This window comes from Lycium ferocissimum, chromosome 4 (genome assembly GCF_029784015.1).
Source record: "Lycium ferocissimum isolate CSIRO_LF1 chromosome 4, AGI_CSIRO_Lferr_CH_V1, whole genome shotgun sequence".
In the NCBI taxonomy this organism is placed as follows: domain Eukaryota; kingdom Viridiplantae; phylum Streptophyta; class Magnoliopsida; order Solanales; family Solanaceae; genus Lycium; species Lycium ferocissimum.
The window spans coordinates 29306797-29328778 of NC_081345.1; the positions used below are offsets into that span (position 1 = coordinate 29306797).

General features: G+C 31.7%; 2 protein-coding genes across 2 annotated transcripts in view; both read left to right on the forward strand.

The window, feature by feature from the left end:
• The window catches only part of LOC132052168 (ethylene-responsive transcription factor RAP2-12-like), a 59771-nt gene that overhangs the window by 33159 nt on the left and 4630 nt on the right, over window positions 1–21982 (forward strand). The gene's annotated exons all lie outside the window — the stretch shown is intronic.
• Window positions 2940–4278, forward strand: LOC132054548 (FCS-Like Zinc finger 17-like). The gene is made up of 2 exons (XM_059446531.1): window positions 2940–3235; window positions 3905–4278. The coding sequence occupies exons 1-2, from the start codon at window positions 2982–2984 to the stop codon at window positions 4140–4142; spliced, it is 492 nt and encodes a 163-aa protein (XP_059302514.1). The 5' UTR covers window positions 2940–2981; the 3' UTR covers window positions 4143–4278.

Here is a 21982-nt window from a genome sequence, read left to right on the forward strand (position 1 = left end):
CTAATTTATCTCATTAACTATGATTAATATCTTTGGTTAGGTTAATTTAATCTAGACCTTTAAAATCTAAAATAAACAAGTGTCAATCATCTAAAGATGCACTTGAGGAAATGGAGAGAAAATGTAATGGAGGAGAGCCAATTCCAAATTAAACAGTTAGCTTGATTTTCTACTTGTGCAAAAAAGACAAAACTGAATATTAATGATAATATCAAGACTCTTACTGAGATATTTTTTGGTGGAACTTTTAGATATGATAATGAGGAATGGATGTTTGGGATACTTGGTGAGTTAGACCCTACTTCAATCCTTGTAACAGAATTATATGGAGTACCAAAAAAGGACTAAAGCTAGCAAAACAAAAAAAAGGGATACCACGGATTGGAGGTGTAAACAAACTGTACGTCTATTTGCCATAAAGCTTTTTCGCGGACATACAGTATCACCCTCTTAAAGATATTATTGAAGATTGTAAATATTTATTGAAGTCAACAAGGGCATTAACAAACATATTTGGAGGCTAAAAACCAATAAACTGACTTTCTAGCAAATAAAGGTCATGAGGAAACTTTACTAATCTAGGAAGATGTGCTCAAGAAAATAAAGTTTCTTCTCCTGACAACTTATGCAAGGTAGCTTATGAACGATTTTAGAAAGTTTATTTAGTTTTTTTCAATATAAAGAAAGAAGAATAAGAACAAACCCATAAAGAGAGTACAGTTCTTTGTAGAAAAGTCAAATCCAGCTATCTGCAGATTTTCTAAGGCCAGCGACAATATTGTTATCTGTTAGCTTAAAAACGAAATAAGACTAATAAGCGTGAAAAGTGTTTTTGTTTAGATTCTGTTATATTAGTTAGTATTGATGGGTTAGCTTAGAGAGAAGAAAGTTACTTTTCAGAAGAAAAAAAAGTTACTCTTTTAAGAATAAAAAAAGTTACTTTTTTCAAAGAAAAAAAAAAGGAGGAACTTTTTTAAAAGAAAAAGGTCACTCTTTTTTCCAGGAAAATGTTATTCTAAAAGTTGTGTCTGTTACGAAAAGCTTTTTCGAACAGGTATGTCTATTGTGGACGGACTCTTAAAGTATTATAAATACCTGGTACTGATTCAAAAGAAGGAATAATTTTTCAGATTTTTCTTCTCTCTATTGCTTTCTGCAACTCACAAAAAAATTGTTCCTGGGGGTAATTTTGAATTAATTTCTGGTTTTTGAAATTTCATTGCTTTTGTAAAATTCTGGAGGAATTCTGCCACCATTCCTGCAGCAACGAAGTGGGAGGCTTAAATTTCTTAAGGACAGAGACTACTCTATCAAAGCCGGATTGTTATTCTCCAAGTATTATTTTCTAACAGATTCAGATTGATTGCTGATATCATATTAACTAATAAGCTTTAAAGCTTATTGATTAATGCTACTAAAAATAAATTAGTATAATTCTTGAGAAATAAGTATAATCATAGCGTGTAACACGCTTCGTGTCGCTTCCATCAACAATCACACAGGTGCATGAACTCGACTCATTTATTTCTGACCCTACATTATAATGTTTTAATTTCAACGTTGAGTTATTATTAGATACTATTACTTCCTTTGTTTCAATTTATATGGTAATATTTTATTATATAGGTGTCTAAAAGGTTCTTTTTCTATCACACTCTTCTTATTTTTTTTAAATAATATTTTGAATTATTAACTATCATTATGCATCTAATACTTCCTTCATCCCAATATATGTGACGTTGTTTGATTGGGAATAAAGTTCAATAAAAAGAAGGAATTTTGAAATTTATGGTCTAACACAAATTATAGACATTTAATTTGTGTGACTAAAAATCATCTCATTATGGGTAAAATGAGAAGTTTAAAGTTAAATTATTTTTAATAAGAAAGTATGACATTTTTTTTTAACATACTAAAAAGGAAATTAAAGTATGACACATAGAGCCCGTTTGGATTGGCTTATAAGTTGACTTATAAGCTGTTTTCAGCTTTTTTGAGTGTTTGGGTGGACTTAAATCATTTTGTGCTTAAAATAAGCTCAAAAATAATTGGGCCCATTTGACTTAGCTTATCTGACATTTTTTTTTTAAAAAATAAGTTAGATTACCCTAACTTATTTTTTTTAAAATTCGGTTTATGAGCATAAGCCCATCCAAACAGGCTCATAATGTAAGGAGGGACTAATACTTTTATTGTGTAGTTTTCAACTATGTGAATTTTATTTTAAAAAATTTAAATTCTTTATATCCGATCACATATGAATATCTGATAAGTCGCACTATACATGCATCTTCCTCTGGAGGACTTCGAAAATCCGAGTACTCTGACACATAAATTGATTCGGAGTACATCTACTGTTGTTCTTGGCATGTAAGCACAGTTTCCACGTTTAACACCAAAACCAAATTTACTTGTTATCGTCTTATTTGCTATGCCTCGTCTATTTTTGTATTGTCTTTTTTGAACTGGCTTGTTATGTGTTACTCGAGTCGAGGGCTTTAGGAACAACCTTTCTATTTCGATGAGGTTGGAATAAGGTGTACATACACTTTATTCTTTTCGGACCCCAGCTGTGAAATAAACAGGGTGTTAGTTGTTGTTGTACATGGGGACCATGTGAAAGGAAAACGTAAAGTAGCAATTGAAAGTTGAAACATAGGTAATAAAGGCCCATACCATTTGAAGCATGTTAAATGTTGTATATACATATTAGGTAAGACCTGAAAATCGATTGAGGGTCTCTTTGTCTTTTTGTTTAGTGCTGAGTTTCTCCCACTTGTGCCAATTAAATTATATTGCACATCACTTATGTTGCCCTTATATATTAGGTAAGACCTGAAAAATCGATTGAGGATCTTGGTCTTTGTCTTTTTGTTTACTGCTGATCCCACTTGTGCCAATTAAACTGCACATCACTTCTGTTGCCATTATATATTCTTCCAGTCATAGAAATTGGAAAAAGAACACAAGGGTGTATATATATGTGGCCCTTGAAATTGATAGTAAGTAAAGAGATACAGTTTCATTCACTTGCTCAAAAGCTTTTAAAAGATCCCAATATTCTAAAATTCACAAAAGTAAAATCCATGATCTTCCTTATGAATCATATAACAGCCTCCACTACTGATCAATATTCTTGCGATGGGCGTACTGCTCTTCAGGATTCTTGCTTTCTCAAATCTTGTTTCTTCTGCAAGAAGCCTCTTCGCCTTGACAAGGAAGTGTACATGTACGGGTACGTGATGCATGTGACCTACATTATTATTTTCTCCGTCCTGATTTATGTGTCACCTTTTTTTTTTTTCTTATATGTCTCAAGAAGAATAACTCCTATTTATTTAGAAATAATTTAATTTATTTTACCAATAATGAGATGATTTATAGTAGTCACACAAATGTTTATATGTACTTTTATTTTCTTAGACCACATGTTTCAAAAATTTTCCTTATTTCTTGAACTTTTGGCGGGTCAACGGCAGTGGCGTAGCCATATAGAGGAAGTTGGTCAGTTAAACACCTCGCTAAAAAAAAAAATATTATATACTAGCGTAGTTCCTGACTTCAGTACAGGAGCGGACCCATGTATTAAGTTTTGGTGCTCGAGCACTCATTAATCGTGGAGGATACTCTAGGCAGACATATAGAAAATATGGAAATTTTAGTATAAAACTATAAATAGCACCCGTAAAAGGAATATATTCTTTGTTGATTTTAAGGTGAGCACCCAGGACCATTGAATTTTGGGTCCGCCACTGCTTCAGTACAGTGCCAATTAATAAATTGCAACAGAGAAATATTATTAAATTTGTTTTCCCCAAATTAAAGTTAGTACTGGTAAATTTTGATAGACATCACGATCTGTTGGATCGCATTTATGATTGAATTTAATTAATTAATAATGCAGGGGTGAGCTGGGCTTCTGCAGTGTGGATTGTAGGAATAAACAGATATACTTGGATGAAATGAAAAATATTGAGACTCATACTAAGACAATTCTTGCATCTATACACCAACGTCAACAGGCTGGCCAGTGTAGTGAAAATACCGTTCTATCGGAGGATTGCCGGCAGCGTGGCAAGCCATTGTCGTGTACTAAGAATCGAGTTACATTCACAATCTCATCGTCGATAAATCATCAATAACATATAGGAGTAATACTATTTAATTTAGATTATATATAGTCGCGGTTTCAAAATTTAAGGTTATGAATTTTGTATCATAAACGTTTGAGTAAATTATTTATAAATATTAAGTGAATGTCGGAACAAATATAAAATTTGAATTAAGCCTATTGAAGTATGTTGTGCCTGTAACTTCAATGGTAGATTTTTTTTTTTTTTTTTCCTTTTGTAAATCATCATTCACTTGATTCCATGGAGAACTTTGTAAATACAGATTCACGGGATCTTAACATCCAAAACAATCGTAGATCTGCCCTAGTGTATTGATGACGAAGAGAGAAAGCTACATATTGGTAGGTCATGAATTAATTGCATGAATGTCCTTTACGGTCTACGCTGCAATAATTAATTGTATGAAGAGAAAAATACATCTTGATAAGTCATGAATTAATTGCATGAATGTCCTCTACGTTGCATTCATTAATTGTTGATACGTACGATAATTTTAACCTTTCATTTTCGGATATTTGACTTTACAGAAAAACCTGAAGTTGGAAAACATACAAAAGAAATAAAGGGATTATTAAACAAAAGTTATATTTTCCTCAAAACTAGAGAGAAGGAAAGTCAAGAAACAATTGAGTTTTTTGTTCTTCCTTGTTTAAGTTTTTGATTGGAATGTTTTATAATTTTCTAATGACAGAAAGCACAATATAATTTCCTTTGTTCCTGCCAATCCTTCAATCCAAACAAATAAAAGAAGACCCCTTTAATTTCCGTTCCGTTTAGTCTTTTCGATTGTTTCTTTCTTCTCTATTGTTAATCCACAAACAAAGCTCAAGGTCGTAAATTTTATTTGCTTTTCTAATTCAATATAAATGCAATCATTCTGGAATATTGACGTTTAAGTTAGAATTATTTTAAAGTTCATCTATTAGTTTTGAAATTTATATGCAAATTCACATCAAGTTTATAATTAAAGAAGTACAGATGGTTCTTTTACTATATGAAATAATTAAATGAACTTAGCACTTACCAAGAAGGAATTAAATTGAGTTCAAATTAAAATGAAAATCAAAAGTTCCTAAAATCTTCAATGTTACTACTAATTAAAAAGGAGGTAAATAAAACATTCCTAAATTTCTTAACATAAATAAAAGAGAAAATACCTTTTTTTAAGAAGGAATCATATTGTCTTCAAATTCTAAAGTCCGATTTTAATAGAAGAGCAAAATACCTTTTTCAAAAGGAATCAAACATGGAGTTACAAATTTAATAGAAGTTTTTAAAATTAATTATAATCACAATTTTATCTAAAATAGATGCAAGGTTTTAAAAAAAAAAAAAAAAAAAAAAAAAACTAACATTCCGTGTTGAAATTTCGCGTTTTATTTAATTTTTTTCCTTTGGCTATCCTCTTTTTCTGTCTAAATCCAAAATAAATGATGACATATACAACAGGCATAATAATACTATCAAGATAATTAACGTGATAGTGTTTGTTCATAAAACTCAATTATAAAAGAACTGTTCCAATAAAAGCGCTGGCTTATGTATGCAATAACGTTCTTAAAAACTTCAAATATGGCAATTTTCGGGAATTGTCCTAATTATTTGGCAATTATTCCTAGTTGGAAATAATTATCTATTTTAATCTTTAATTCCTAAAATAACAATTGTTTTAAAGCAAATTTTTTGAGCTAAAACGACAGTAGGCTGTTACAAAGGAATTCTATTCGACGCAGAACACATAAAATACCGTAAACCTTAACGAACAAGGATCTCTAAACTAAATACTCCTAAAAACAAAAAAAAAAAAAAAAAGAGTAAACCCTAAATTTTAAGGAATCCAAAAAAGAAAAGGAAAGGAAAAAAACACTGATATATAATCTCCTAAACGCATCAAATAATAACAGACGGAAATATTGCGTTGTGCGTTTTGTTTTTTGCGTTACTACACCAACACAAAGATGGCTCAGCGCCGTCGCCGCCGCAACCGAAACTTAAAGAACAACAAAGCTAAAGGTGATCAAAGTGAAGAAAAATCAACAGGCATTAAAGGTGTTGATAGAAAAAAAGAAATTGAAAATCTTTGGAGCAACATTGATATTTTTTATGGAGATGACAGCCAATTACCAGAAGGACGTGACAAAGAAGAAGAACCTGAAAATCAGTTCTGGGAATCGTTATGGTTCAACAACAACAACGGTTATGATGATGATAGCGATATGCAGTTACAAGAAGCCCTGTTAATGTCGACACAATTTTACAATTACTCAATCCAGAATTTGGAATTTGATTTTGCTGCAAAGACAAGACTTAACGACGTTAAGAAGAAAGGTGTTGATACGTCGTGTTTGTTAGTTAAAACTAACAAAAGGATCAAGAATTGGAACCATATGCATGAAAAAGGTGAACCTTCATGCGTATATTGTACCATATGTAATGAACCTAGACCTACAGTCAACGATATCATGAAACGTGGGCCCTGTGGGCATATCTACTGTGAAGATTGCATAATTAGTTACGTACGAGAAAGAATTAAAGAGAACATTATACAGGTAAATTGCCCAGTATCGAAGTGCAAGGAAACTTTAGCGATCAACGAATATTTTGTGCCACACGATTTGATGGATCAATGGAGAGAGGCGATTCGTGAAGCTAGGGTTTTGGCTTCGTGTGACATAATTGTGTGTCCCTTTTTGGATTGTTCAGGTTATTTGGTTGATGACAAAAAGGAGTTTTTGATTAGGGCATGTCCAAAGTGCTGGAGAATTTTTTGTGTTAGGTGTAGAGTCGATTGGCATATGGGAATGGAGTGTGATACTTACCAATTGCAGAAGAAATTGATTAGACCATTGTCAATTTTGATTTTGTCAAAAGAAGATGATGAAGGAACTGATGATCAACAAGGCAATTTGAAGGTCCACTCACTTGACGAACTTTTGAGACTAATCTAGGCAAAAAAAAAAAAAAAAAAAAATTAGCGTGCCAAGCATTTTTTTTTTTTTTGCTCAAAGTATACTGATAACGTAAGACATATTTTGCCCGCAGATTATAGCATACAAAAGTTGATAGATTAAGACTAATCTGAGATTTTCTGGAATGTGCTGATATGTGTTATTGTCGTTACTACTACCATAGGAGGTTGTGGAGGACCCATCCTTGTCCAAAGGGTGTTTAATTAACTTTAGCGAAATTATACTTGTGTATGTTATTGTTTGGTTTCCTTTACTTAATTTTTACGACGTCTTCTGTTTACTTGTTTATATTTTAACCCTTTAAAGTGAAAATCTTAGCTTCGCCATTACAAGAAAGGATATATATTGTCATTTTATTATTACTAGTAATTTTAAAACCTATTACTAGTAAATTATGAAGTATTTTCACTTTTTTAATAATATTTTAGATTATAAATAAGAAAAATAGAACCAACTTTGACCTACCCGAATTTGTTTCGGATTATTTATGATATTGTTTACCCGAAATACCAAGGATTCACCATCTCTTCTTCGTTTCCATCATTGATATATTTTATGGTTTATTTGTTTTTTCAACTCCATTGAAATAAGCACCAACATATATCATTGAGAGAGAGAGGAAGAGTGGGGGTGCGGGGGTGGGGGTGGGGGTGGTTGGGGGGACAATGATTTTTAAAGAAATTATACTTTTCCTTTTTCGGTTTAAAGCATTTGATATTCAAAGCTTAATAACCTAATTAATCGAGAGGCCTGTCGAATAGGTCCACTAAGGCTCCTGAGAATTGATATAGCTGATTTTAGGACCCCTAATTAAGGCATGGCCGAAGTTCATAAAATACCCTTAATAAGGTAATTAAGTCTTATAAATAGTATGCCCATGTAAAAATTCCATAAATTGTTGCATATATATCCACTTCAAAATTAACTTTAACAAACTTTAGATATACGCATAAGAATTTTTGCTTGCTTTCTATAATTGAAAGGAATTTTGATTTTAATTTTCATTTTACCCTTAATGACAAGCTTTAATAACCACACGAATATTGACATATTTAAGATTGTAAGTTTCAAAAGTTTTATAATCATATAAATATTATGACATATTTATTAAGATTACAAGTTTCAAACAAATTTTAACCCCAAATTATTGACCAAGGATATAATTATACAAAAATATGGCTAAAAATATTGGACTCTCTGTTCATGTAAAAATACGGTATATGTATGATGTATTTAAGCACCTCTTGTAGCGAGACCTACTAGTGATACTAGCCTTATACTTAAATAGTTGTATGTATCAACAACAACTCCTTTAACATTATCATCATGGACTCTTTATCTATATACAGACACATACACATAAAGACTGAACACACGATTGTGGAGAAGTCTATGCAATAAAGACCAATGATATATTACAGTTGATTATTAAAATTCAAAGGTGATCAGTTAGGAAATTAATCTTCAAGCGCATTAATCAATGAGAAGACACGGTTTATTCAGATTGGCTCCTTTATTCCACGTAATCTAGGTTAGATCACTCTGACGGTCATTCCCAAAAATAAATATTGATAGATGCTTGAAGGATCGTCAATAAAGACGTTAGTGTGTTGTAAATTTTTATCCAAAACTTATATTATCGTATGATGGCATATGAATCGCTAAAAACATCTGAAGCATGTGTTTAAGCCAATAATGAAAGTTTTGTAAGCGAAAGCAAGACAAAATGAATTGTTTTTATCTTAAAAACCAAAAAAATGAAAAAAGTTGGTTTTATTCCAAAACTCGCCCCAATGCGCGGATTGCCCTTCTTTTGGAGTGGTCTTTAAAACTTCGCCTTCATATTTATTGCCTTTAAATTACGCTCTTATATCTTCGGGTCTTTAATTTTTGCCTTGCGTTACGCAACCCCGAGCGTTCACGCGAAATTGCGAGGTTCGGGTTCGAACCCCGCTCGAAGCATAAATTAAAAAAAAAATTGCAAGGCAAGATTTGGGTCGCGTATGCCGGACCGCGCATATTTTTTGTTAAGGAATTACCAAAGTTATGCCCGACCCGCATACTCTACCTTAAGCGTGACTTGTAAGTATCGCCGAGTCCCGCTATAATCTTGGTAATTCCTTAACAATGTTTATACCCCCGGTCCGCATAACTTTGATAATTCCTTAACAAGTTTATGCCGGGTCCCATATTTATGGACAACTTTTAATGGGGCTGCATCAAGATAAATCATAACAAAGCAATAAAGAATGTGGATGTTCGTTCTAACTAAATGTATCTTAATGCATATTCTGTGTCTTAAAATGTTGCAAATGTACCTCGACCGTTAGTATTTGCACTTACCAAGTTGTGTAAATTGACACATCCTACGATGCACCAAGAGATAAAATATAAAAACAATATCGGCCTTTTGGCGAGCATGCTTTGTTTAACAATGTATGATGCGTTTTTTCCCGCCGTTATCGTTTGTTGATGTTAAGTTCAATTTGGTTGCCAATATGCAGAGTTTGAACTAACAAAATTTGGCTTATAAAACAAAGTCTATGTTTTAAGGAAAAGTTATGCCTTATGGGGCATATTTTTAATTATGCCTTAACTAAAAGTCTGCCCTATAAGCATAATCTGTGTGAAAGAATTTTAGTTAAGGCTTAACTAAAAGTTTGCCCATTAAAAGTTTGCCCATAGTATGTCGAATCCGCATAAACTTCATGAAGGAATTATCAAAGTTATAGCGATCCGCATACTTACGCTAAGTCAAGCCATAAGGCATAAGTATGCCGCGCATGAAATAGCGAAATTTAAACTTCCTCGCCTTGCTAATTTTTTTTTTTTAAATTTTTGACCGAGTGGGGGTTCGAACCCGAACCCATGGGTTTTAATCGAAGGGCAAAATTTGAAGATTTCAAATATGAGGGGCAAAATTTAAAGACCACCTCAAAAGAGGGCAATTCTGCGAATTAAGACACAACTTTTATCCCCGATTATTGGGCTACGAAACCATCCGATATTTAGTGGACCAAATAAACCAACAGAAAGTTAACTCTTGGAAGTTGGCCCAATGCTCTGTAAAAGGCTTGTTCTTGGGTATAGTCCATGACGAGTCCGTCAAAACCAAAGGCCCGTATTATTCTCTATCCTTGTCCGTAAAAATCCCTTCTATCCTTGTCCGTAAAAATCCCTTCTTGTCTTTTAGGGAAAAAGAAGAAAACAAGTTCCTCTCCTTACTTCTTGGTTCAATTATTGGCGTACGTCGGTATTAGAAATGAGTTTCTTCCCTGCTTGATGGGTGGGTTTTGTAGTCAAGCCTCCTTCTATCTTTACGCTCGAAAACTTTGTTCTAAGTCAGTTCTTTCCTTAGCAGGCTTGGGACTAAAAGAATAGTTGGAGTTGTAAGAAAGTAATACAATCGCCGTGCTGCTAGGCGAAATAGCCTTAACTTGTCCACAAAAAAGAAAATCTTACACCATCAGGTGGTGCAACACATATTTGCAATTAACCCTCCATAGAAAAATTTTAGGGCAAAGGTGCAAATATACCCCTCAACTTTGCGATTTGTTCTATATACCTTTCAAAAAAGTGGTATATATCCTTCTTAGTTACAAAATGGTGTAAACATACCCTGCCTTCACAAATAGTGAAATATACCCTTTTCGCTAACGAGATTTTAAAAAAAAAGCATTTAGCTTATTTTTTAATTAAAAAAATGCCAAGTGGCGTTAGAAAATGGTGCTTTCTATAACCATGAGCGGAGCTACCCATATTCAAGAAAGACAAGTCAATTGACACTTCTTCGGCGAGAAATTACATTGTGTAAATAGTATCCCTTTAACTGTCTCGTGTGTTAATTTTTTTATTTTAAATCCTCTTAATAAAAATTGTGATTCCGCAATTGACTACAATCGTTTAGAAAAAGACCTGATCATTTAAAATTTATTTATATATTAGTATATATAATTTGAATTGATTAGATCTACCATGTGTATTTTATGGTTAGTCGGACCTCATATAGAGCTAAGATTATGCAAGAAGTGAGTACCGACTCTTTTTTAATGATATAGATAGGTATACACCACTACTAAAAAATCTCTATTTTTCCGCTTAATTTTTCACTGAAAAATATTTTGTTACTATTTCCTTTCGAATGTCAGAGAAAAAAATAATCTAAATAGTAGTATTTTCACACGGAAAAATTAAGAAGTTTTCCAGCGTTTTAAGGGGAAATTGTTTCCCACCATACATTTTCCGAGTGACTTGATTCAGTGGGAATTAAGTGGAAAAATCATGTTTTATAGCAAAAAGAATTCACTGAATGTCGGTGAAAAAAATCTCTATTTCTAGTAGTGTATAATCCAGCATACTATTCGTCCAAGTAGAGATTTGTGGCATGTATGAGTTCCAAATTATTATATGATGCAACTAGCTAGTAGTCAACTTGATGGGCTATTCTTATTTTTTTGTTTCCCTTTAAAGAGCGGGAGGAGCTACCTAAAAGCTCAAAGAAAGGTCACAAAATGATATGATAAACATATAGTAGTACAATTCGGTAAATGATCTCAATTAGGACAAGGCATATCATGATATCATCGAAATTTTAAAGACAGGCTTTGTAGCAATTGCAATTATTTACTCACACGTACAATCATTTACACCAAACTCTACTGTTTAAGTTGATCAATTGTATGTTGAACTGTTTTCTGTCAGGATTTTGCTACCATCAAACACTAGCCTGTCCATAGAATCTGGAGCCCATAATAATATTATAAGATGTCAAGTAACACAATTCTCTTTAGCTTAAGTAAAATGGTCATTTTATAATAGTCAAAACGAAGCCCCTTTGCCGTAGAGGCGGTGTAATTTATGGATTTAAGTGAAAATAGTAATTTTTGTTATATATTTATTAAAACCTGCAAATATTTATTAATTTAAAATAGTTGTAAGAACTTATAAACTTCACATCTGAATCCGGAAAGAAAAAAACAACTTTTGAATATTATTTGCAGTTCTTTAATTTTTGCCGGGAAAAAATTAACTATTAGGACTCGATATTTTATATTCTTTCCTGTCTTTCTTCTCTTCCTTCTCCTCTCTTTCCTCTCACTGATTAAATGGTGACGAAATGGCAAGACCAAAATCTGGTCAAGAGAGGGTGTATTGATTTGATAGTTCGTTATGTGATCCACCAATTGAGGGTCAAACGCATACAAGTTGCTTCTCCAAACACCAATCACATCTCCCTATACGGAGAGATTAAGATAGTAATAAGTTATATATATATATATATATCAGACATGTCAATTGTTAAGATCTCAATTATTTGAACAGGTAATTAAGAAAGTGGAAGCACATGAATAATATACTTATGTTTAGAGAAATTTGCTAACTTATTATAAATCTTTATAATATGAAAAAGATCATAATTGGATAGATGGAACGGTAAGAGGTGTTTGGATTAGCTTAAAAGCTGATCAAATCATTTGAAAGTATATTTTTTTTAGCTTGCCGTGTTTGACAAACACTAAAAATACTTAAAGGCAAAGTACTTTTAAGCCAAAATAAGTCGAAGGGGTCATGAGTTGCATTTTGATGGTTTAATTCGGTTGGATCATGATCTGTCCTTTATTGGATATTGAATTAAAGTGGATGGTCAATTTAAATTACAATAATTCATAGTTAAACTCATAACCCGCAAATGAATACATGATCAGTTCAGCTCAAATATAAGTGAGTTACGTTATTATATTTTTGTGGAGCTAAATTTGACTCTCCTACTTCTTTCGTTTTCTTTTACTTGTTCAGTTGTATTTTGCACTCATTTTAAGAAATCAGTAATTAAGTATTCATTTAACAAGATACCATCCTATTAATGGTACTTTACAAATACTATAAATTTAACTACTAGTATTCCAATAAGTTTGGAAAATAGTTAATAATTAATTTTTTCTTAATTTGCTAAAATGGATAAATAAAAATAATAATATAATTTTAGTATATAGGACAAGTTAAAAAAGAACGGAAAAATAATTGAAAGATCTTGTAATTATTAAAGAAAATTATTATACAAAATATTTGTATAAGGTCCGCGCATACCCTATACTTCACAAATCTCACTTTTGGGATTGTAATGGATGCTGTTATTATACAAATATTTTCAGAAAATGGAAAGATTTATTTTTCCAACGAAAATGGAAAGATCAGTGGAGTGTGTCAGCCCCACGAGTATTAATGTACCAGCTAGCTTTCTTCCATCCTCTTTTGTAGTAGAGGATAAGCTTTTATAAACAGTGGTACAATTATTATTATTTTAAATGGCCGGCAGGTAATAATTAAACAAAGGAGAGGATGCTCTTGGCTTCTTCCTAATACTAATATCTTCCTAATACTAATAATATACATGGCATGCAACTTGTTGTTTGGCTCTTTGTGATGATACTAACATATTAGTACTTGAAAGACATGATGGGAATTTTGGACCTATGGCCCTCATACGCGGCACAAATGGCTTGCTTGCTGTTGCTGATCAATACTGAAATAACAAAAATGACACTCATATATATGGTTATTACGTGTATGTATCTTGCAAGTGCTAGCTAGCCAAAAATAGCTACATCTACCTAACGCATTGTGTAAGAATTTAAAAAAGATAACAACCATGTGGAATAATTAATAAGTCCTTAGATGCATTGTACTAATTAGAACTTTCAAGTGGTTGGATTGGAATTCTTATCCATGCCGAATATGACTTTTGTCCCTTTCAAAAATGTACTATATCAGTATTGCCCTTCAGCAGTACTGAAGGATGCATTATATGTGTAATTAAATAATTTGTTTTAATTGAACTCACCTATAGTGAATGCGGCGTAATGTTACTTTGCATCTATTAAATTAAGGGAAAATTAAGAATTAAGAAAAAACTACGTGTATATACATGTTAAGAAGAAATATTTATGAAATGCAGGTCGGACTAATTTAATTTTTCTTTGTCAGATCCAAGTTAGTTAAGCCTAATTAAAACAATCCTTACTTTACCTTTTTTCTCTATTGTATGAAATTAACTTAGACTAGATTTTTTAAGGCTTAATGCATATGTAGCCCCCTAAACATGTCTCATTTTTTCATTTTGACACCTCAATTAAGTGTTGTTCCTATTGAACTCCTGAACTTGGCCTCAAATGTGTCTATCAAACACAATCGAACTTACATAGTAATATAAATGGTGAGTTTCATTTTGTTTAATCATGCACGTGAATGTCAATCGCATCCTACGTGGAGCATTCAACCAATTAAAATACTGCACCCATTTTAATTATACACATCAGATAAGAAGAAGTGTGCTACTGTGTTATACAAGTGAGAAAGCACCACTTAAACCAATCTAATAACAAAACTGGAAAATAAAAAATCAAAATTGGAAACTAAAACTGAAAAATAAGAAACAAAAATTAGAAAATAAGAAGCCAAAAATAATAAGCAATACCAGACGCTATTATGTTGTTCCAGAATCCCAAAAAAGTTTCAAAATCAATCTCAAAAGGCTGATCTTCAATTCTTGATTGGTCGAATTGCTCGGTTCTTGAAAAAAAGTCGTCATACACATATTTTAATGATGTGTATAATAAAAATGCTTTGGGGGAGGGGGGTTGTTTAATTGGTTAAATTTTTCACGTAAAATTCGATAGACGTTTACGCTAAAAAAAGTGAAACTCACCATATATGTTATATAAGTTGAATTTGTGTTTGATTAACACACTTGAGGTCAAATTCAGGAGTTTAACAAGAACAATACTTAGTTGAAGTGTCAATTGGCAAGTTTAGGAAATTGCATATGCATTGAGCCATTTTTTTAATTTCAGTTATGTGCTCGCGTCATTTCTTAAAATGCACACCATTAATTGTGTACTTCTTTATTGTACTTTAGTCGATGCACGGTACCTAGCTAATAAATAGTTTGTTCATACTTGCATCATGATCTATCTCGTCTTATTGATATTGTTGGGCATTCTGACGATATGATAGCAGAAAGTGAAACTCAGGTAGGTATTGTTATTTGGCAGAATAAATGTATATCAAAAAGTTTTCAGAAGAAAAAAAAAAGTGTACATGTATAAATTAAACTCACCAAATGTATATATATATATATATATATATATATATATATATATATATATATATATACCAAAATTAAAAGCTTATGTTCCAATTTATGTGAAAATGTTTGGAATATGACCGTTAAAACACTTAATTTTCATTGTGAATTCGCATATAAATTTAAGAAAATTTATATTTTTGAAAACTATACAAAAAACACGACAAGCTAACATAGATATTGATTTAAATATTTTTTAAAAATTATAATAAAGAATTATTTAACCCCTCGCATGGTACGCATTCACATAAATTGAACGGAGCAACACAACTTGTTCATATTCAAAATTAGCTGCTTTATATTAATTTGTGATATTTTGGAATACGTTTAGCCCATACACATTCCACGGGGTTGCAATTATGACAAAGTCAGAAAAATGTCATAAACATGAGATGTAGCAGTCATGAGATGTAGCAGTAAGTACGATGGACAAAATATCAACGAGTAAAGTTTTCTCAGAGCAATCAATATATGCTTTGTCTAGATGTCGGATTCATATATGTATATATCCTACACATGCTTCTCAACTTTTCGTGTTGCTGGAGGGAATTTTAATTATTCAAGTACGTCCTCCTTCCCCACCCCTTTCCACGCGACCCGTAATAGCTAAAAGGAAAGAAAGATATGATGAGATTGATTCATTTTTATCATGAAATTTTGTATTCAAATTTTGGTAATAGAGAAATTCCGGTAAAAAGTAGAGTTTTTCTGTTTTTATAGTCCCTTACTTGAGGTGAATCTGGATTAATCTTGACAGTGTATACAATAAAAATCGAGTAAACTTGTGTCCAATGGGACCGGAGTAAAAGACAAGTCTGAAGGGTACGAACGCGTTCAACTCTGCTTTAACGTCTAAGGTATTTTACCGGATACGGTATACCCGAACCCAAATGAGCGTATCCGATGTAGGTCCGGATAATCAGTTATGGAGTGGCCACGCGTCCCAAACTTGATTGCGCCATCCGCGCCGACTATAGTACGGGTGTCGAGCCGATCGGACGGCCCTTATCCATTTTAGGGCTTTTTTAGAAAGACTTTTTTGGCATTGTATTAAGGCCCATTTATGATTACCTATAAATGGAAGGCAACCCCTTTCTTTTTGAGGTTAACTTTTCACTATTCAACAAATTGTAATCAGCAAAGGATCATATTTATTTCTTCAAGTACTGTGGCTCGGTTAAAGGAAGCTCACTCCAAACCGGACCAACTCACAGCATTTGATAACTCTTCCTTTCTAGTTTCTATTGTCATTGCTCAATAATATTTGCTATAACTTACCAATATACATCAAATATATATATATATACTCGAACCCAAATGAGCGTATCCGATGTAGGTCCGGATAATCAGTTATGGAGTGGCCACGCGTCACCAAACCGTTCCGCCATCCGCATACGACAATGGTGCGGGTGTCGACCGGAATGCAAACCCCCTTATCCATTTTAGGGCTTTTCTAGAAGGACTTTTTTGGCATTGTATTAAGGCCCATTTATGATTATCTATAAATGGAAGGCAACCCCTTTCTTTTTGAGGTTAACTTTTCACTATTCAACAAATTGTAATCAGCAAAGGATCATATTTATTTCTTCAAGTACCGTGGCTCGGTTAAAGAAAGCTCACTCCAAAACCTGACCAACTCAAAAGCATTTGATAACTCTTCCTTTCTAGTTTCTATTGTCATTGCTCAATAATATTTGCTATAACTTACTAATATACATCAAATATATATATATATATATATATATATATTTGATAGAATGTCAAATCACAAAAGAATAAGTCAACCCATATATCCTATTCCCCATTTATAAATTTAATTATTATCCACAATCTGGGGGTAACAGACAAGAACTTTGAGCGTATGTCATATGACAATACATAAAAAAGAATACCATTAAATTCTAATTATATTTTCTATATGTGATACAAATATGATTTACTGGAATTTAAGATAATGATTCCGGTTGATGCGATGGAAAGGAAGGAATTCTCTGTAAGAAACTTCTAGTATCACGTATATTATAACTATATATAAGAGGGAATGTGAGTTTTTTTGTAGTCCTCACAGGGCTATTTTTGTCATTTTGATCCCTTACATCTCACAATGAAGGAGTGACACGTGTAAAGTTGTACCAACTTATAGATTTCGGGTGGGCCCTTTAATCACACATGGTTGCTGCAATGGGTTTTTTTTCTGTATATCATCATCTTTTCCTTCATTCATTTTATGGAGCCCACTGGGCCTTTTATAATTGATGTGTAGTGTAATGATTTAAGGATCTCCTCTTTAGATTATTTATCCAGATCATATTATATGATCGTTTTAGTTTTTACATTTAGTTTAAAATGAATAATTTTTTATATAATCAAGAAGATATTATTATTCTTATTTCAAATTTACTCTTATTTTGATAAGTGAAATTTTACATAATAAAAAAATTATACTAAATATATACCATTTAATTAAGTGTAATTCAGTAAAAATATTTTTTACTTTTTAGAGGTGAGCTAATTTCTGAAGAGGTGTGTTAAACTATTAAATTAATTATGCGGTAGAAAAATAATTGAATTCTGCGTCTTTATATTATGATCAACACTTAAAAATATACTCAAGTAATGTATTGATTTTCGATCCCAAACTTAAAACGTGATTGAAGCACCTAATAACCTAATATTAGATGATCAATAATTAAATATTTAATTTTATTGTGGATCTCCAAGATTCATGATCTCAATATTACGAAAACAATCACAATAAATAACTTGTATCATCGTTCATGATCCTCACATATACTCTATCCAACACTTGATTTTATTCCCTTTTCTATTATTTTTTTGGTATTGCCAACTAATAATATATTACAATACCAATGTTTCTAGAGAAAATTTTGAAACTAATAGGTATTTGTTAATAAATGTATCCTGAATCTTAATTCATGGAGAGAGGATTGACCAACAACATATAAAGAAATTAATTTCACATATCATAATCGATGTCGGACAACTTAACACTACCGCACGTAAGCGTGTCAATTAAAGTGTTCCCAGCATCGAATTAATTAAGAATTGAGATGGAGGCATTGATACCATATTATAATATTACTATTATATATAAGAGGGAATGTGAGGACTTTTGTAGTCCTCACAATAATTTCCCAAATTTTTAAAAACTTTTTCATTAATTACTTTTATGTCCTAATTTTATTTATTTAAGTCAATTTTTTTGTTTTTTGTTTTTAAAGTCTACTTTTCAAAAGCTATCGAGCCTGGAGACTTTTGTAGTCCTTACAATAATTTTCAAATTTTTTTAAAACTTTTTAATTAATTACTTTTAGGTCCTAATCTTATTTATTTATGTCAATTTTTTTGTTTTTGTTTTTGAAGTCTACTTTTCAAAAGCTATCGAACCTCCTACCTCATTTTTCACGTTCTTTGATTTTTTCGATTGGTGCTCGATATCCGCATTTGAGCCCAATTAATCCGTATAATTCGCACCGCATCGCGCCTATTCTAGGTGAGCGCTTCCTCCAAAGATTTTTTTCCATATTCATGTTCGAACCCCTAATCCCTAATTAAGAGAGGAGCGACTCCATCCGTCGCACAAGTTAAATTATGTATTTGTCTTAAAAGTTCATTAACTATGTATAGATTATTTATTTAGAACTAAATAACTTTAAAATTAGGATACATAAGTTATAATGTCAAATTCGGTTCCAAATTTGATTTGAATTAAATAATTTCATCAAAATGGAAGTTAAAATATTAAAGGAGTGGAATGAAAATTTTGCTTTTATATAACTACCCACTTGTGGGACTACAATGGGTATATGGTTGTTGTTGTTATTATTGTACACTTGTACTAACACAAATTATATTTTTTTTTAAAATATCTCGTTTTATATTCAGTTTGGGGCCCAGGCTTAGCACGGGCCTCACATAACTAGTATATATATATTTGATAGAATCTCAAATCACAAAAGAATAAGTCCACCCAAATATTCTATTTCTCATTTATAAATTTAATTATTATCCATAATCTGGGGTAAACAGACAGTAAACTTTGAGCGTATGTCATATGACAATACATAAAAAAGAATACCATTAAATTCTAATTATATTTTCTATATGTGATACAAATATGATTTCCTGGAATTTAAGATAATGATTCCGATTGATGCGATGGAAAGGAAGGAATTCTCTGTAAGAAACTTCTAGTATCACGTTTGAGTCTAAAAAGTTGCCATCATCAGGAACTAAACTAGTAAAAGGGTCTAACTAAGTCTCTTCGGGAGAAAAGGTATATTATGCAAATAGAAAAATATTTTAGTTTAGTTATATAAATTATTAAATTCTCATGATTCTAGAAAATTATGACATTGTAATAAATAAAATTTAAATGGGTGGGTTGGGCTGAAACTGGACATGTCAAAATGGGTTGAAGTAATAAATGAATGGGTCATCAATCCGCCCAAGAATTACTTGGGTTGAAACGGGTTGGGTCGAAATAGGCTAAAAATCAAGTCATAACCCAACCCCGCCCATTTCTTACTAAATTTTAAATTCTTTGTTTGCTTTTTTGTAATTTGTTTGAGCACTTAATAAAGTTTTGCTTCTTATATTATGACTATATATACAAAATCAAATAAAAAATATTGAGATAAAATTTCTCATGGTTCAATTTGAATTGCATATAAACCCAATAAATGACTGAATTAAGCGGGTTAAAATAGAGTGAGTTTAATAAAATAAGGGGGTCATCAAACCGCCCAAACCTAAACGAGTTAGGCGGGTCATGATTTTCATGAGTTGATTTTGCCATTCATAAGTTTAAATTTCAATTATTATGACCAGGGGTGAATTTATGTACAAAAATTGGGCCACGTGAACCCATGGTCACTCGACTAAACTCGATATATTAGGTGTATAATTCTGAAAATATATTTAATATTAACTGAAGAAACACATGATCAAACCAAGTCGAGTGGAGCACTGGTTAGGGGCTATATTTAATTCTTCAAGGTCGGGGATCAAACCCTACTATGCATCTCTTTGATGCCGTTGTGATTATAAAACAACTCACTTCATAAAAAAAAATATAATTAATTATCTTTTTCTCATTAAATTGATATCACTACAAAATTTTATATCTTATCTTAAAAGTAATAGTGAATCTATCCTTTTGAAATTTTGAATTCACTTCTAAATCCCGAATTTACCTATGACATTATTCATATTTTTCTCTAGATTTCTTTCTCGAATTCTACTTTTCTAAGTTTGATAAAGCAAACAAACCTGCAAATTGGGGAGCAGCGTGGCGTCTTGTAACTAGTGGTACACAAGCCAGTCATTATATGACATACGCAAGCAAAGCAAACAACCAATCTAAAAGCAGGTGAGAGTTATAAAATCAACGTAATAGTTTATTAGGGGCTAATTTGGATTCTTTCCCAAAATAATTGGCATCTTACTCAGGCCCCCACGGCCCACCACACTCCCTTTTGTGGATCTTCAGGATATATCGCCTTTTTTCTTCCACGCTTACGGCTAATACCTGAGTGCACGCACTTTCCACACGATAAATATTTAGCATTCACATGAAATCAGTTATAAACGATATATGAATTTATTGATTTAACGTAACTATTTATTAATGTGAATAAACACTTACCCACTTTCCTCCATCTAGTTTCTATTCATGTCATCATAGCATCAAAAAAGAAAGAATTAAGTTCAATTATCTAGATAACATAAGTTATAACAATAATAATATTAATATTAAAAGATCTCTATATTATTAATATATAAATCAATGATAAGGTCAAAACTCACTTTTAATTATAATTGAATTTTACTTGCAACAGTTGTAAATTCATAAAAACATTCATTTCGAAGAATAATTGCGTAAGTATTACTATTACCATAACCTACTTGCGTAAATATTCTCACTAAAACGTGTGCTATTATAAGCTTTGACCACTATATTAGCAAGTGCTCAGGAGCAGTAAAAACTACCAGAGGAGTAAATCTAGAGAGTTCTCTGCTATCAATTCTATTTTCTATTTTTGAGGAGTCGTAGGACCGCGTCGATCTGTCATATTTGATGTGTCAAAGAAAATGGTTTACTAGTGAAATGATCACAAATTGGAAATATCTTTCTTTAATTGAATAGAATACAATGATCCAATAAATAATTTTATATGTTATTTTAAATTTCTTACATATAAAAATAAAGCTAGTTTATAAAGATATAATATAAATAAATTTGCAATGGACAACAAAACTTATTGACCATTTGACATGATAGGAGTTTGAGAAATAAAGATTTCCTTTTTGAAATCTATAATTAAATATGTCAAAATATCTTTTTGCGATAAAAATTTTGAACGTGGGGTTAATATTTCTGTGACTATTAAAATCTTTTATTTATTCTCGAAAGAAAAGAACTTTTCAGTTAAGATAAATAATTTTTTGTAATGTAAATTGCTTTTAAACATAAAAGTATGTCATTCTTTTTAAATAAATAAATAAAGAAATAATGTGACGTACAACGAAACAGAAAATCTAACGCCAACCAAGTTTTACTCTTTAACTGTGGTTGAAATTTCAAAAGTATAAAATCTACGTTTCGCCCTTTCGGGGATTGTCTATATAATGCCCAACAAGTCGTGGCTCATGGTCATGGGCCATCTTTTCGTGTTCAATTGACAATTCCTCTTCAATTATTGCTATTTAATGAA

What these genes read in the sequence shown, in the direction of transcription:
- LOC132054548 (XM_059446531.1), top strand. Translation starts at nt 2,982, where the DNA reads ATGTGGCCCTTGAAATTGATAGTAAGTAAAGAGATACAGTTTCATTCA. An exon ending in AAGGAAGTGTACATGTACGG is followed by an intron (nt 3,236 to 3,904) that starts GTACGTGATGCA and finishes TTAATAATGCAG; the next exon opens with GGGTGAGCTGGGCTTCTGCA.